Source organism: Lutra lutra, chromosome 4 (genome assembly GCF_902655055.1).
Source record: "Lutra lutra chromosome 4, mLutLut1.2, whole genome shotgun sequence".
In the NCBI taxonomy this organism is placed as follows: Eukaryota; Metazoa; Chordata; class Mammalia; order Carnivora; family Mustelidae; genus Lutra; species Lutra lutra.
The window spans coordinates 73543957-73560362 of record NC_062281.1 but is presented as its reverse complement, the minus strand read 5'-3'; the positions used below and the strand labels follow the sequence as shown (position 1 = coordinate 73560362).

The 16406-nt window shown below is 42.3% G+C and overlaps 1 protein-coding gene across 1 annotated transcript in view; it reads right to left on the bottom strand.

Annotated features, from left to right (window-relative positions):
- Nucleotides 1–16406, bottom strand: part of CA8 (carbonic anhydrase 8) — an 86307-nt gene that overhangs the window by 16701 nt on the left and 53200 nt on the right. Inside the window, exons 7-8 of the mRNA XM_047727517.1 lie at nt 16192–16304; nt 4598–4767 (exon numbers count right to left, since the gene is read on the bottom strand). Of these exons, the coding sequence (XP_047583473.1) occupies nt 4633–4767; nt 16192–16304 (248 nt within the window). The 3' untranslated portion in view covers nt 4598–4632. The remainder of the gene's footprint in view (nt 1–4597; nt 4768–16191; nt 16305–16406) is intronic.

The following is a 16406-nucleotide window of genomic DNA, read 5'->3' as shown; positions in this document are numbered from 1 at the left end:
AAAGGATCATTTCATGGTCCCTGGCTCCCAGAAATCTGAACTAACACTGCAAACTAAGAATTTCCAGCACCTGGATGAGTTATGTGCTAGTTCTTTAAACAAGTATAAAAACCATGGTTCATACTTCTTAAATGGTAATATAAAAAGTCACAGATTATTCATGGAAATAATAAGTCTTGGTTTATCAAAGCCCTCCAGATGTCTAGACATGTCATGCAAAAAAAAAAAAAAAAAGTCATTTTAAGTCCAAAAACTAAAGTTATTTTAGTAAGACATAGCTAAAATAAATCTGAATTATTTTAAACATTTTTTTAGAGAACCACCAGAAAAAAATTTTTTTTCCTTTTCAGTTCCAAGAGCTTAAATGAAACATTCATGCATTAAATTCAAAGTCTGACTGTCAAATCATTTCACTTTAATAAAAATTTGAATTACCTGCCTTAGGGCATTATTAAATATCAAATAAAAAGCACACATCCATAAGTCTGATTTCCCAATATAATTTTTATGTAGAACTATGACTAGATTTGTATTACACATTTCAAGATAAAAGGGACAAAAATGTATTCATAGAAGGATGAAGTCAGAACTGGAGTTGCCTTTGAAAGAATTCCTGCACCACTCCTAGGAATTTTGGGGAAAGTGACCCCTTTAAGTAATCTCAGTCACCACGATAAGGATACCAGTCCATCCTCCTTTTAAAAGAAATAGATCGTAATTAATTTGAAGCCTTAAAAAATTGTACATTATCTTCCTATCATATAAGGAATATGAAACATCTTAAATACACATAATGTCAGCAACATTTCAGTCTGTGTACACGTGTGGGGGGAGATAAAAGAGTCATGGTTATTGAGATATTTAGAGAAAAGCACCTCTGGTCTAGGGCTAGATATGGATCAAAAATTCAAGGTTATAATCTGATTTCATAAAATGTGTCATTTACAGTTACTGATATTCAGAGAGTACACTAAACCTAGACTGGGGAAATTAATAAATTCACATGCACCAAACCTCAATTCCCCTCCTGCCAGCCCACCTGTCCCTCCTCCTGGGGAAGCTGCTGGGAGCCCAACCACCCCCCTTCCCTCCGCTCCAGTCTCCCACCTTCCCCCCTCCTCTCGCCTCTCCTAGCTGCAGCCCCATTCTTCCTTAAATAATAAAGGCAAGTCACAACAATGCTAACCACCTCCGTCTCCCTTGCTATTACAGTCCAGAAATTGTCCCTTTTCATGAGAAAGACAGTTTCCACATTTGCTCAGGATTTCGTTGCCTTTCTTTTTTAGTAATCCCTACATCCAGGGTGAGGCTCAAACTCAAGATTCCCCAGATCAATAGTCTCATGTTCTTCCAACCAAGCCAGGGAGGTCCTCCAGACTTCGTCCCCTTTCAAGGCTTCAGAGACCTTCCTGCTAGGATGAGCCCCCCTGAGAAATGGCATCTTCATTGCCTCCCATCTACTGGCTCATTACCCCAGCATACAGACAAGTGCTAGTAGTTTTCTGTTTAAAAAGTGTCCCACAATCCTTTCACCAGCTCTGTTGCTGCAGCCTTCTGCCATCCTCCCACCCAGCTCATCAACAGCCGCCATGACACATTACCCCCCACTTCCCACTCAACTCAGGTCTGTGGCAACATGCATTCCCTCCACGTCATACCACCCTCACCTCCAGTTTGGGGATGCTCCCAGACCCCTGCCGCACAGTGGGTAAGAAAAGGGGCTCTGCCAGGCAGGCTGCCTGGGTCCAATTTCCAGCTCTGCTGCTCAAAGACTGCATGATTTTGGCCCATGATCTAACTTCTCCATGCTTCTGTGAGCTTATCTATAAAGTCTCACATTAAATTTTGTGAACACTTAAATGAGACGGGTCCTGTGCAGCATTAGAACATGAGACGTGTATATATAACCTCATGCCAATGCCTCAATGACTCCCATATTCAGTTCAGACCTCCTTTGTGATCTCCGCTTTTGAAATTCCAGCAAGCTGCAGGAAGTGTCCACCACTGCGACTGACAGACATCTCTCATCCAAGGAGCTCCAACTCAACTCTTTAACTTTCCAAGAGTCTCCTCCGGCTTTCTTGCTGTCATTCAATGATGTCATTCATCCATGCGCAGTTTCTGAAGCCCCCAAACCCCAGAAGTTATCTTTGATGTTTCCGTCTCTCTCCATCATCACCTGATTTGTCAACTGAGTGTCACTTTCAGTGTCTACTAAACACACTTTAACTTCTCCCCATCTCCGCTGCTCCTTGTCTAGCATCTGAGTTCTTTGCCTTTCCCCTTGGCTACCCAGCAGACTTCTAAAATATCTCCCTACAGGCGCCTGGGTGGCTTAGTGGGTTAAAGCCTCTGCCTTCAGCTCAGGTCATGATCCCAGGGTCCTGGGATCAAGCCCCACATCAGGCTCTCTGCTCAGCAGGGAGCCTGCTTCCTCCTCTCTCTCTGCCTGCCTCTCTGCCTACTTGTGATCTCTGTCAAATAAATAAATAAAATCATAAAATAAATAAAATAAAATATCTCCCTACTCCTGCCTCTGACCCCCCATCATCCAGTATGTTCATTTGGCAGTTTCTGTGATCTATTGGAAATGTACATGGGGTACGTTTTCTACTCAGGCCCCTCCCCTGAGTAGAAGTCTTCATTGGTTCTCAATGCATCAGCAGTAAAATAAAAATCCCTTAACGTGGCTGACAAGGCCTCCAAGATAAGAGCTCTGTCCCTTTGATTCCTACGCCCCAGACTCACAGGGCCTTCCTATGTACCTCAATGCATCAAATTCTTTTTTTTTTTTTTTTTAAATGCCATCAAATTTTTACCTCCTCCACAGGAAGGAGCTCCTCAGGGCCTTTGCAAAAGATACTTCCTCTACCTGAAATCTCCTCCTCTGTATTTGTTGTTGTTGTTCTCATTCATGGATTTATTACAAAGTGGAGTCATATGTTTTTTGAAATATTTATTTTTCCACCATCAGGCTCCCGACATGTGATTCTAAGTTTTCTGGGAGCAGAGACCTCTGTTCTTCTGACCTCTGCATACCCAGAACCAATCATACAGTGACGATCTTTGATCAAATATAATTTGAATTCTTTAGTTCCTCCAACATAAGGCTTAGCTTAAACCACTCTTGGGACGTTCTTCCATGTTACCACATAGGATTTACTGAAAGTCCCTTCTCAGTCCCACCAGAGCAACTTTGCCTGGCTCTCACCATCTCCAAAATAGGAAGAGGATGAACCGTACCAGCTAAGTCAGAAACGGAGAGTCCGGGAATGACTGGCATGGGGCTAGCTGACAGACGCCGTGTGTAGCTCTAAAGAATTGCTAATTGGCCAACAGACATTCAAGACACAAAGTGTTATGTGTCCTCATGGATTCAGAGCAAAATGAACATGGCTCAACCCTTCAGTCTGACTGTAACCCAGAAAGTAAAAAAACACACAAACCGCTAAATGAAAGAAAGAATATGAATAAAGAAGTACAATTTAAGGGAGGAGCAGAGAATTCATGATGAGAACAGGATTTGGGTTGAGCCTGCAGGGTAGCTCAGATTTCCACAGGCAATAGGAGCGGTGGGAAGGACTGTAGGAGCAAAGCACATTCCCATAAGAAAAAAGACAATCTGGTTGAACTACTGGGTATATATGGTATAGTAGTAACAGAGAGGCAAGAAAAATGGATTGGGGAACACATGGACAAAATGGTCACATTTAAAAGTCTAATGTCAGCTGTCTAGCTCAAGACCTTGTTGACCTTCTTGAAACCAGGGATTTCATCTATTCATCTGTGACTCGGTCTATACTGTTCTGCTCCCACAGTATGTGAGCTTATACTCACCAGGGTTCATTAAACCAAGTCCAAGCTCTGCCCTGCTCACCTACGTAACTTCCAGCAGATGCTCTCCTCTTGTGGGAAACAGTGGTTGGCCAGCCACATGCCCTGACCTATGTACACACTCTTGGGAAATTCACAAGGTAAAGAAATAATCCAGTATATAGTCGTCTACGTATATTTGATCTTCCCATGTCTGTCATGTTTCATTTTGTTAGTTCTTCGGGGATAAGGTATACATATATTGAATCCAATATATGAAAATGCATAGATTATATTTCAGTCCATAAAGAAGCGTACCATATTCATATACCTAAAAAGGACTTCCTGATCTATCAAATAAAAGCACTTCCATAGGACGAGGGTTTTCATGCACACCAGATCTGCCCTCTCAGTCATCAGGAGGTAACTGCTACCATTTCAAGGGTGAAGCACAGGGAGCCCTAAAAAGGAATTTACCTCTTTACCTTGAATAAAGATGGACTGCTTCTCTGCCGTGGGGCTCCTTACCTGATGAAGGCCAGGATTAAACCAAAATGTGAATTAAAGGCTGCTCTGGTGGGAAATGCAAGGACTGGATGTTCTTTTACAACACTGCACGAAATTTTTAAAGCCGCCTGACTTGTGGTTAACAGGGATTGAGAATGCGTCCTCACTTTTATCAAAACGAAGTGCACACATACTGCTAAATTATCAGGATAGCCGTAAGGATGACTCTGGTTTACGGAACTGGAAGCCCCATTTTGCTTACTTAATCTGCACATACCCTGATGAAGACCGTCTTGTTCCTCTTCTCTCTGGCTACTGAAATGCAGCTCTAATGATTCTGTCACTAAGTGGCTGAGTGGGTCTAAAATTGTCTCCCAAAATCCCATCACAGCCTTCCACAAGCTCTGCCCCCTTCACGTGTGTCCTCAGCCTTCGAAATTCTTCGATCTGAAAATAGAAACGGAACAAAACAGATGGATTATTTACTAGACGCGGACGAGACTGGAGTTTCCTCAGTGACTTAAAATACACATAAATTATAAGTTTGTACAAAAAAAAAAACAACAATTATTCTTCAAGAAGAGTAAGACGGACTTAATTCTTCCGAACCTAAGACATTAGCCATCCCTGCTGCACGAGAAATGGAGGCAGCAGAAAGAGAGATAGTAAGTTCTCCAGATACCCCCAGTAGTCACGGAAACCTGCTAGATTTGTTCAGGTCAAAATGCTATACCCCTCTCTCAAAAAGCTCTCATGCCTGTCTGTAACACAGTAAAGGGGAGGCAAACAAAGAGTAAGTGTTCCAAGCATAGCTTTAATTAATGAAATCTAGTATTACTGCATGCTAACACCGAATCGATTTCAGATTTATCAGATGGACATGGCTTTTATCACACAACCCTCTCTGCTGCCCTTCTAGCTTTTTGGAGAGCCCTGGTCCAGTGAAAATCTCCGACTTTCCAAAGAATGTAAGCCCAGCTTCCTCCCTTAGCCATACCAATTTTCACGTTCATTTCCTTTCTCAGGTGGCCTCCTCAGATCTCATGGATTCTCATTACACGTTAAGAGATTCCCAGAGTCCCAAGGGTCAGTTTCTCCAGTCTAACAGGTCTGCGCCTCCTAAGAACCCATATCCTGCCAGGACCCTCTAAGCAGTTGCTGACCAACAAGCAAATGTGATGAACATTCGCCAGACTCATCCCCATCAGCCGATTTATCTACAGGTATCATCACCTGAGATTCCGTTTAAATGCCACAGAGTCACATGACACAGTTTTCATTCCTTTCATTAGCTGGGTCTGACAAGTCCAAGTCCACCCGCTTTTCCCCCAGCTCCAGTGCCAACTCTTCAGAAATTCCCATCAACCCGGTATCACCTCTGCCCTCCATGTATCACAGGATATGGAACAAATATGCTTTCAGTAGCATCAATCCCCCAAAAGTCCACCAGGTGTCTATCACAGGGCTCTATCTACAGAAGTTCCTCTCACAACACAGCCACAGAATTCTGCCACTAGTGAACGAAAATGGAATGAAGGAGATCCATCAATTCAGGGGTTCGAATAAAAGTCTAGAAACCCCTTGAGACTTTAGGGGCTCATAAAAACCCTCAATGATATGGAACATTTTACATGTGCATTTCCTAAGAAGAGGTTCCCGGGCCCCAAAAGAATGGACTCTCCCAGGATTCTAATATTCCAACTATTTATATACGTGTTGGGAAACAGAGCTGAGGGAGAAGGAAGTCACTTGTTACATCAGAACGCAAGTTAGAAGCCTAACCTCTCAGATCGCACTTTCTCATGTCTCCAAATGGTTTCCCTACATGTTGATTTCCCCACGTGGGGTAAGACTGACCCACCTGGTACTGTCCTGTTTGTTTGCTTTTTTATCGTACCTACTCGCTGCCCTTCTACACAAGTGCCAGTGACATAAGCAATTAGCGGTTTAATCTGCACTGTGGCTTTTCCCCAGACCTTCTTGGAATCTTAGGTTGGGAATACGGGCACTTGGTTTGCTGCACTTGGAAAACTTCCAGAGCCAAGGCTGCACTGAGAATTCCCTGTCATTATTCGTGGCATGTATTTTCACTAGGTTTTCTCTAAGTGTGGAGTTGAAAGGAACCTCGTCAGGCTTTTTCAACAGGAAATTATGGAGGTGAAGGCTGTTGGGCTCTGCATCAAAAGCCCAGTTCAGGAGTCCCTGGGTGGCTCAGTCATTAAGCGTCTGCCTTCAGCTCAGGTCATGATCTCAGGGTCCTGGGACTGAGTCCCACATCGGGCTCCCTGCTCAGTGGGGAGCCTGCTTCTCCCTTGTCCACTCTCCCTGCTTGTGCTCTCTCTCTCTGATAAATAAATAAAAATCTTTTTTTAAAAAATAAAATAAAAAATTTAAAAATTTTTAAGACAGCCCAGTTTACACCCTGGCTCTGACACCCAAGAACCAAACGGCCAGACCACATCACCTCTTTAAAGCTTCTGTTTTCACATGGATGTAAGGGACGACAATAACAGCATTTGCAAGGACAATGTAAGAGCAAGATAATTCATGAGAATCACTCAGCATACTCCTACAGCACACACAACTGCTCAGTAGATACTGGCACTTCTTTTGAAGTCAAACCTTTGCATCTTGAGATAAATATTTAGCTACAATTTTCTGTGCAAAAAATAGACTGGAAATAATAAACCAACAGACTGCAAAAACAGAACGTCCTGCCTTCTCACAGCCTCTTCACATGTAATCACACATAATGGCGGCAACTAGAATCCACACACCAGGCACAGGGTCACCTGTGAGGAACAAGGACTAGAAAGTGCACTGCCTAAGCATATTTTAAGAAAGACTCCATTTCTGATTGACTTTGAAGCTGATTTTAAAGCTAGGTTAACTTTATATTTACATATTCTGAATCGAAGATAAATCTTTCAAGCCCCAGACCTCAGCCTGAAGCAAATTCTGTGAAAACAGCTTCTTCTAGAACAAACGATCGGAATCCACAGCCAGCCAGTCTCAAATCACTGCATTCTTAGAGAGAACTATTTCACAAGAAATGTTTTTCTCTGATCATAGCAATACTTTGAAGACTTCAAACATCAACAGAGATCGAGGGAAAAACATGTCTTTCTGAAATGCCAATTTTTTCTGAAGTAACCACCCCTCAAAACCTTTAGTCACTTCAAATGGTTTCAAGCGCGTACTGCGTTATCTCCCACTGAAAAGAGAGGGAGAGTGAGAAAGGAGTGGAATAATATTTCAGGATAAAAGTCTGTGATGAAATTCAAATGTCAGGGCAGTACAGAGACTATCACTGTCACACATATCAGTAGGGATGACTTTGTCAATTTTTAATGCTACTCTACTTAAACATGGCTATCGGTTTTTAACCAATTTAAAGAGAGGGAGAGAGGACAGAGACCCAAGCTTCAGGGAGAAATGCTTGTCTTCTGAAGGTAACAGAGTTGAATAGCTATTCTCTGAATCGGCCGTGCACTCTACTTGGTCTAAAGCATTGACTCCAACCTTCACTGACTCATGAACCAGATAATTCAACTCAAAGTTCAGCTTTAAAACCTCTTTCTTTAAGAGTGCATTCAAAGTGCTAATTTTCAGGGCTTGTGGTTTGGCATTAATTATTTTTAAAGATTCTCAAGATCCTGTGAATATCCTCTAACAGACGTCTTTTTACTTGCATCTCTGTTACCATGTTTAAAGAGAAAAGAACACATAAAAGTCAACTTTCTCATCTGGTTTTCTTTTCTGGTCAAGCAATGACACTGCGTGAATTAGTGTAATATAATTCCTTATGGCAGCAATCAAGTTAAGAGTCAAAAGCCAGATCTACTTAAATAGTCCATAAATACGTATATAAACTCAGATTATGTCATTGATAGGACTCTCTACCTTTCACGTACTCAGTCTAATTGTTTTTGTTTATTTCATTTTCCTCAACCCACTATCTATTTTTTTCTAATATCATTGCTTTTTTTTTTTAAAAAAGACTTCTCATCCATAAATCAACTCATCTGTCACAGACTCTACTTAGTCTCATTTTTCTCATTTTTCTGAGGAAGAGCTCAGAGAAGAGCCCAGTAAAACTAATGCCAACTTTCCCTTATTCCGATACCCAGGCCTGGTCTCTGCCCCAGTCTTCCCGTCTTCATCTGAGTACAGTTACTGATGAGCTACACATATGCAAACTTAGTCAAGAATTACAGTCTAGAGTTCATGACCACAGAGGAAGCGCTCTCTATCACGGAAGACGCTGAGGAAATATATCCAAAATTCCCCACAAGTGCCTAAAAAACACTCATTTTAAGAAAGAGAAGAGGGAGCATCCCAAGAGAGAGAACCTAGAGCTGTATTATCACAGTGTGGTCACTGAGCATCCGAAATGCAGCTGGTCTGCCCTGAGGCAAGCTGGAAATGCAGGACACACACCAGAAGTCAGACTTAGCATGAAATAATCATGTAAAAAAATCCCATCCATGCTTTTTGTCTATTCGTTACATGTTAAAATGGTATTTGGGGTACACTGGGTTAAAATATACTATTTAAATTCATTTCAACTATTTATAATTAGATTGTTTTATTGTGACCCCTAGAAATTTTAGTCTTATATATATGGCTCCTCACATGGTGTTTCCACAGGATAGTCAAGACTTCTCTTAAGAAACTCCACATTCTGATGTTAGAATGTGGTTCTAAATTACACATGGAGACAAATGTCAGTAGACAAGAAACAGGTGTCCTCAAAGTGTGCTTCCTGGGATAAGTTCCTGCCCCAGTCCTACTGGATCAGCAACTCCGGGGTGGGACCCAGCAATCTGTGTTCGAACAAGCCCACCCAAGTTTGGGAATTGTGGATAACAGAAGACAATTCACAACAGATGTCCCCAATTGCTTGAAATTGTTTTTCAAACATGACCATGTAGTGGTCCCACAGCAACTGGGGTCTTTAGGGTTAACAGCCCCTCGGAACCCATGTGGGGAGCACACAGACAAGAAAGACCCTGCTTCTGAGTCCTGGCCCTAAACAGACCTCGTTAGTCTCCCAGGACCAGGTGGGTTCTCAGATCCCTCTGGCCAAGCACACACCCATATCCTGACTAGGGCTGTCGGGGCAAAGAAGAGTCCTGCTTCTTGATCTCTAGGAAATATGTAACAGGGAAGGACGGAGAAGTGGCAAAACCGAGAATAAAAGAAAATTAAAAGTGGTTTTCTAAGTTCTAACAGACATATATTCACACAGTGAGAAACAGTAAACACATTCATGTCCCTTTGCTTCACTAGTGTTACTGAAGTTGAAAGAGAAAGAAACAAAGGCACATCTAACTGAAGAAAGCAGATAAACTAAGAAGTAGGAATAGATTAGTAAGGGGGAAACAGAGAAAGTCAGAAAGGGAGAGTAAAACTTAATCATTTCTCTGTGCATGCGTGCATACTTGCACACATGCCATGATAGTATCAATTCTGACTACTGTTCACATTTTAATGTCTCTGGAAATCAGGATGGGTCTTACAATTTGTTGACAGATTTGATGAAATTTGGCATGTTTTATTCTGTTCTTAGAATCTCATCTCCAAACACAACCATTCAGCTGAAAAAAATTTTTCCTTCAACTTCCTAATGCTTAGACCACTGTTTATTGCAAAGTAATTGAACATTCTAGATCATAGCAAAATCAAAGAAAATTACATACCATCCAACTGCACGTCTTTTCCCCTCGCATATGGTTTGCTAACCAAGAATTAGATGAAAAAATTCAACTGAGCAGAGGCTTCCAGTTGCTTACTCTAGAATTCCGGGTACCCCGGAGCATGTGAGTGTCCCATGACGGGCTTAACGGTCAACACTACATGTCAAAAGGAGACGACTCCTCCTTAATTGAACTGCTGTGCACTTCATTAGAAACTAGGATGATTTGGGGGCGCCCGGGTAGCCCAGTGGTTAAAGCCTCTGCCTTCGGCTCGGGTCATGACCTCAGGGTCCTGGAATCAAGCCCAGCGTAGGGCTCTCTGCTCAGCAGGGAGCCTGCTTCCCCCTCTCTCTCTTCTCTCTCTGCCTGCCTCTCTGCCTGCTTGTGATCTCTTGCTGTCAAATAAATTAATTTTTTAAAAAATCTTTAAAACTACGATGATTTGGAGTCTTTTCTTTAATGTGGCTAGTGCAGACACTCTTATCCTATGGCAGATGGTACACTGCAAGATAGCAATCATTTCTGTAATAAGACCCAACAGCCTAATTTACATACGTTAACCCTGGGATCTGAAAGGAAACATTTTTTCTTCAATACGAAGTTTTATATTTCCCAACAGACTCAGCTATGCAAAGACCCTACCTACTATTTGCCAGTCCCTTTCATTGTTTTATACACAAATAATATTTTATAATCCCTCCCTCTGTCTCTGTTCCTCTTTAAAGTTAATAATACAAGACGTCTCAATTTTTCTTGGTCTAAAATTTTAGAATTCCATCTCTCTCTTTGGTCCCTCTCATTTTTACTGCCCTCTCTGGACCTTTTCTATTTCTGCCCTGCTTTCTCTGAAGTTATATGAGCAGCAACAACGAAACATTTGGGTCAAGAGCAAACTAATTTATATTCTCCTAAATTTGTAATTTTTTTTCCTAAATCGCTCTAAGTTGCATTTTTAATGTGTGTGTGTGTGTATGTGTGTTCATTTTAACACCGCTGCCTTCTGAGCAGATGCTATAATGGACCTTTGTGCTAATAGTACCTATATCTTTTTTCTTAAAAAGCTGCTGCTAATTGGAAAGTCATCTATTTTCAAGAGCAGTTGAAGTTATTCCTTCCAATACACATCCCTTTGGCTTTGGCTCCCAATTAGGAGGATACGGCTTTTCCCAACAATTGAGGAACATGACTTGGGCTGTTAGGGTTATTAGAATCTCTCACTGGCCTTACCCAAAGGGACAATAGAAAGCAAGGTTCCCTTTGAAGCTAGCCAGACGCAAAGGCATACACAGGGATTTGTCTCTGAATTTTGGCATAACATGCTAGTCAACAGAGGAATAAAACATTATGGCTCACATTTACAGAACATCAGTTAACATTCAGAGTAAAGCTCAACAGTAACATTCCCAAGAATTAACAGGCTAGCAAGGGAATCCTTAACGGAATTCCAAGAGGAATTGGAATGTTCTCTTTTGTGGCTCAACAAGGTTAATCCCAGCTAACTTCCAATAAACAGAAATTTATTGTAGTGATAAAATTTTATTTTTCACTAAAAGGTTTGATCTATTTTTAGAAAAATGCCCCTAAACAAAGCAATGCTGAACAAATGGGACTGTAGATTCAGGTTCTTCTAGTTCCTCACCATGCCTGAGACCTCTCCTTGTGGCTCAATCCAATTAATACTTTTCTACCCGTCATTTAATGTGTGTGCAAAATCTGATACTTTTCATCTTTCCACTCCCTTTTTCTTAAAACTCACACCTTCCGTGGCTTCCCATCAACCTCCTGACTCTTGGTCGTGGGGACAACATTCCCAATGCATGCCCTTATCAGCTGCCACTCCCCACGCTCCGCATGATTTCTTTTCTCTCCCTAAAGGATCTCCTTCCTCTTCTCCAAGGATGGCTTCAACCATCACCAATTATACCCCTTTCTTGGGACATCTCGAAGGCATCCTCAAACTCTCAGCAGTCACAACCATAAACTCCTAGTACTCTCCATAAAGCCTACTCTTCCATTTTTATTCCTTGTCATGAAGAGTGACACTACACACTCGCCAGTCACTCAAGCCAAAATCCAGGGAGTAATATGCAGGTTTGCCCTCCCTGAAAACCCGCCTATGTCTTCAGTCACCAATTCTACTGATTCTACTGCCTTTTTGTTTCTAAAGCCATTCCTCTCCTTTCATCCCACTGTCACAACCTTTTTTTTTAAGATTTTATTTATTTAATTGACAGAGATCACAAGTAGGCAGAGAGGCAGGCAGAGAGAGAGGAGGGAAAGCAGGCTCCCCGCTGAGCAGAAAGCCTGACGTGGGGCCCGATGGACCCTGGGATCATGACCCGAGCTGAAGGCAGAGGCTTTAACCCACTGAGCCACCCAGGCGCCCCGACCACTGTCACAACCTTGACTCAGATTTACATCTTCATACTGGAGCTATAGAGAGGTCTCAGATTCAGACTTGGTCTTGTCTCTCTCTCTCTTTCTCACAACATTCCAGTAATTCCTTGCTGCCTTCAGGAAGCCTCCACAGCACAACATCAAGGCTCACTGATAAGTGTCAGGACCATCCATAATCCCCTCTCTGATTTCACGTCATGACGTGGGCCTTTTACACTAACAGTGGCCATCTCCAAAGGCCTCTGTGCCTGTGCAGACACTTCTTCTCCAATTGACAATGCCCTCTAATACTCATGCCACATCCCATTATCTGGCTTAGGGAAGGTCTACCAGATGGCTAAATCTTATTGGGTGCCTGTCCTATGTGCTAGGACATATTCATGTCATACTAAAGTACTGTTCACATGAAATTACTGTTCTTTATTTTTTTGTTATTTTTTTAAGATTTTATTTATTTATTTGACAGAGATCACAAGGAGGCAGAGAGGCAGGCAGAGAGAGATGGGGAAGCAGGCTCCCTGGGGAAGCAGCCCTCCCCCAATGCAGGGCTCGATCCCAGGACCCTGGGATCATGACCTGAGCTGAAGGCAGAGGCTTAACCCACTGAGCCACCAAGGTGCCCCAGAAATTACTGTTCTTTAAATGTGAGCATATCTGCCTTTCCCCCTAGATGGTGAACCCCTTGATGTCAGAACTATGTCTTATTGTTCCTCCATTTTCTGTGCCTACTACGGCACCTGGAATATAGAAAATGCCAAATTACCAAATTAATCAATGAATGCATGAATTAGTGAATAAATTATTCACCTTTTCTCAAAGGAGAAATTCCACATGCTAACATCTGCCTATGAAAAGGGTAAAGGAAGACAGGGCTATGGCAACACATTTTATCAGTAACTGTTTGTGTTAATAGTGTCAGGGGCATGTAAAGGCCAATGAATGAATCCCCAGCAAAACATACTGCGTATCCAGCCTCAGTGTTTTGAAACTTAGTCATCTAAGAACTTGTGCTCCTTGCTGCAACAATGAGGAAGTGTGTATCATTGTCCTAAAAGCAAAGTGTAGGAAACGTAAATGCAGGGGGGTGTTTGATCTTTGATATACGTCATTCCCAGAACAATCACAATTCTCCCAGCCCAGCTTAGGACGGCTGAGGCTGCAGTCTCACTCTGACCTGGTTGGGGGGCCAACAACAAGCATGGCCTTTACCCGTCCACCGGCTCATCCCAAACCTTCTTCCCTGCTTTGGAAATGTGATGTCAGTGAGAGAAGTGACTTGGACCAACTGGATAGCACATGGAGACTACTAAGACCCTTGGGACCCTACCAGCCTTGAAGAGTTCTCTTATAAAAGAGTTCTCTTATAAATGTTTTCTCAGGAGGGGCGCCTGGGTGGCTCAGTAGGTTAAAGCCTCTGCCTTCAGCTCAGGTCATGATCTCAGGGTTCTGGGATCGAGCCCCGCATCGGGTTCTCTGCTCAGCGGGGAGACTGCTTCCTCCCCTCTCTCTGCCTGCTTCTCTGCCTACTTGTGTCAAATAAATAAATAAAATCTTTAAAAAAAAAAAAAAAGCTTTCTCAGGAAAACCTCCCAAGAGACTATTTCACCCATCTTCTCCACTCTTCCTTTCCCAAACTCTTTTCTTGGGTATCTCATTCATCCCTTGGCTCCTTGTCTTATGCCAAAGATCCCTAAATGTGTATGGCCACTTCAGCCTCAGACGATTTTATTCTCTGTTTCAGCCAGAAGAAATCAAACTCCTCCAACTGAGAACACAAAACATAGGCCAAAAAGGTAAAAACTTTCTCTAGTCCCGTGAGATTTTCCTGTCAAGGTCTGATATAGAAAGAGGATCTCAAAGAAGTTGTGGCATCTTAAAGGGCAGGAGTTGAAAAGGGACAGTGGTTAAGCACCCATCACTGATCATCACCCAGAACTGAGCTGGATCCCAAAACCCCCCAGTGGCATCTGGGCCCGCTTCTGTAAGGTACGGTTATCTGCCGCGCCCACCCTACTTAAATTCTCCCAGGCATCTGTCACTATTAAAGTCCCTCCTCCACGTGTTGGCCATTCACTCTCCCATCCTGCATCCCAGGACGTCACTCCCTCTCCAGTGTCCTTAAGTCCTTCTTAGCCCCCTGCATGAAGCCATCTCCAGCTGCACTGAGGTTTGGCAGTCAGCCGACCCTCTCGCCTCATCCTCAACTTGAGCTCAACTCATCGTCAAATCCATCTCTTCTTCCTCTGGGACATGAATCCTGCATGCACGTCCCAGCTCAGCAAGGAGTCTGCTAAGACTCTCTCTCCTTCCGCCCCTCCCGAGTTCATGTGTACACACTCCTGTGCTGGCTCACTCTCTAAATAAATAAATCTCTTCTGTGATAGGTCACTGAAATGTTGAGGTTGGTTTGTTACAGCAGCTAACATCTTTGTGGTTAAAATCCAAACCCATAATTATTAGTCCAAAGGTTTATCCCTAACATTAGAGTCAAATTTCTAATTTCTTTCCTCTCCTTTACCAGACTTAATCATAATATTTGGGGGGAATTATTCCCTGTCCCTCCTAGGCCACGCTGGGTTTCTTTCCTATGTGTGCCAGGAGCACCTTACTTCTCACAGCCAGCATAACCCATCTGTAGGATTCTTTGTCTCTTCCATTCTTGTAAATATCTTGAGGATAAAAACTGTTTTAATCTCCATATTCTTTGTGTGTCTGCTTGGCACTCAGGAATAGCTTCTTTGAAGAACACAAGGATAAATGAATAAATAAGGGATCTGTCATATTAAAAATATGAAAGCCTCAAGATGGTGTGATCGAAGTCTGTAAAAGGCTAGAGAAGCTAATTTGGGAAGTTTTAAAATCAATCCTTAGAAAAACAAAAAGAAGAAGAAACTGTTAAAGGTTGAAAGGATTTTGAAGATTTAAGGACAAGCAAAGGACGGCTTTACTGAGTAGTTAATAAACTTGAGGTTCTTAGAAAGTGATAGGAGATGTAATAAAAATTTGTTAAAAAAAAAAAAAAAGGTCTCTAAAGGAAACTTCATTTGTTTGGAGTACAGTCTAAGGCTTCTGAGGTTGATCATGAATGAAAAAATACAGCCTTTTAGAACACATCCCTTAGATCCCTGGAGGACAGGAGACATTTAAAGCACCTCTTTTGTAATAATATCAAAATCATTATTTAAACATATTGTAATGATGTTGCCTCATGTTCCACCAGCTAACATCCCATGACAGTTCAACTCAGTGCCCCCACCCACTGTGCATCAGCCTTTAGAGCACCGCGGCCAAGCCCAAGGTGAGACCAGAAGCGGAGGTGGAGAACAACCCAGCTCTTTCCAGAGCATTCTTTTTACCTCCTTCACCCTTCTGCCTACAGAACTCTTCCTGTGCAAGCCAAGAAAGAAGTATCACACAGCCCCATGACTCACAGAAATAACCAACATTTTCACTTCCAAGACCTTTCTCCTCTCCACTGCCAGGGAATCCCACACAAAGAAATAACTAGACTAATCAAAAGTCTGACTATTACAGTGACTTCTATTTACTCTATAAAAACTAACTTTTAAAATACAGATCATAAACGATAGCTGGGTTTTATTCATCCCTGACCTTTCGATTGCTTTCACTGGTTCAAGACATCTAACTTTCATCTGTGGAGATGTGACTGATCTAAAGGAAGCTAAGACATAAAACAGACATTTCCCTTTTACAGAAACAATATTAAACCTTTAACTCAGAACTTCTTCTGAACGATTTAAAGTGCTGTACTCACCTGCAGCTGGGATATCGTTAAAGGATATCGGAATAATATCCAGGTAACACCTTCACTGCAAGGCGGAATGGTAAGAGAGCCTTCATATACCCAATAATCCCGAAGCAAAGGATCTGTGCAACCGGGTGGACATGGTACGAAAAAGTAAGTTAATTAATAATACTTTGGAGGAGGCCAACAATAACTTTCCAGAATTACAAACTGTCTAAACAACA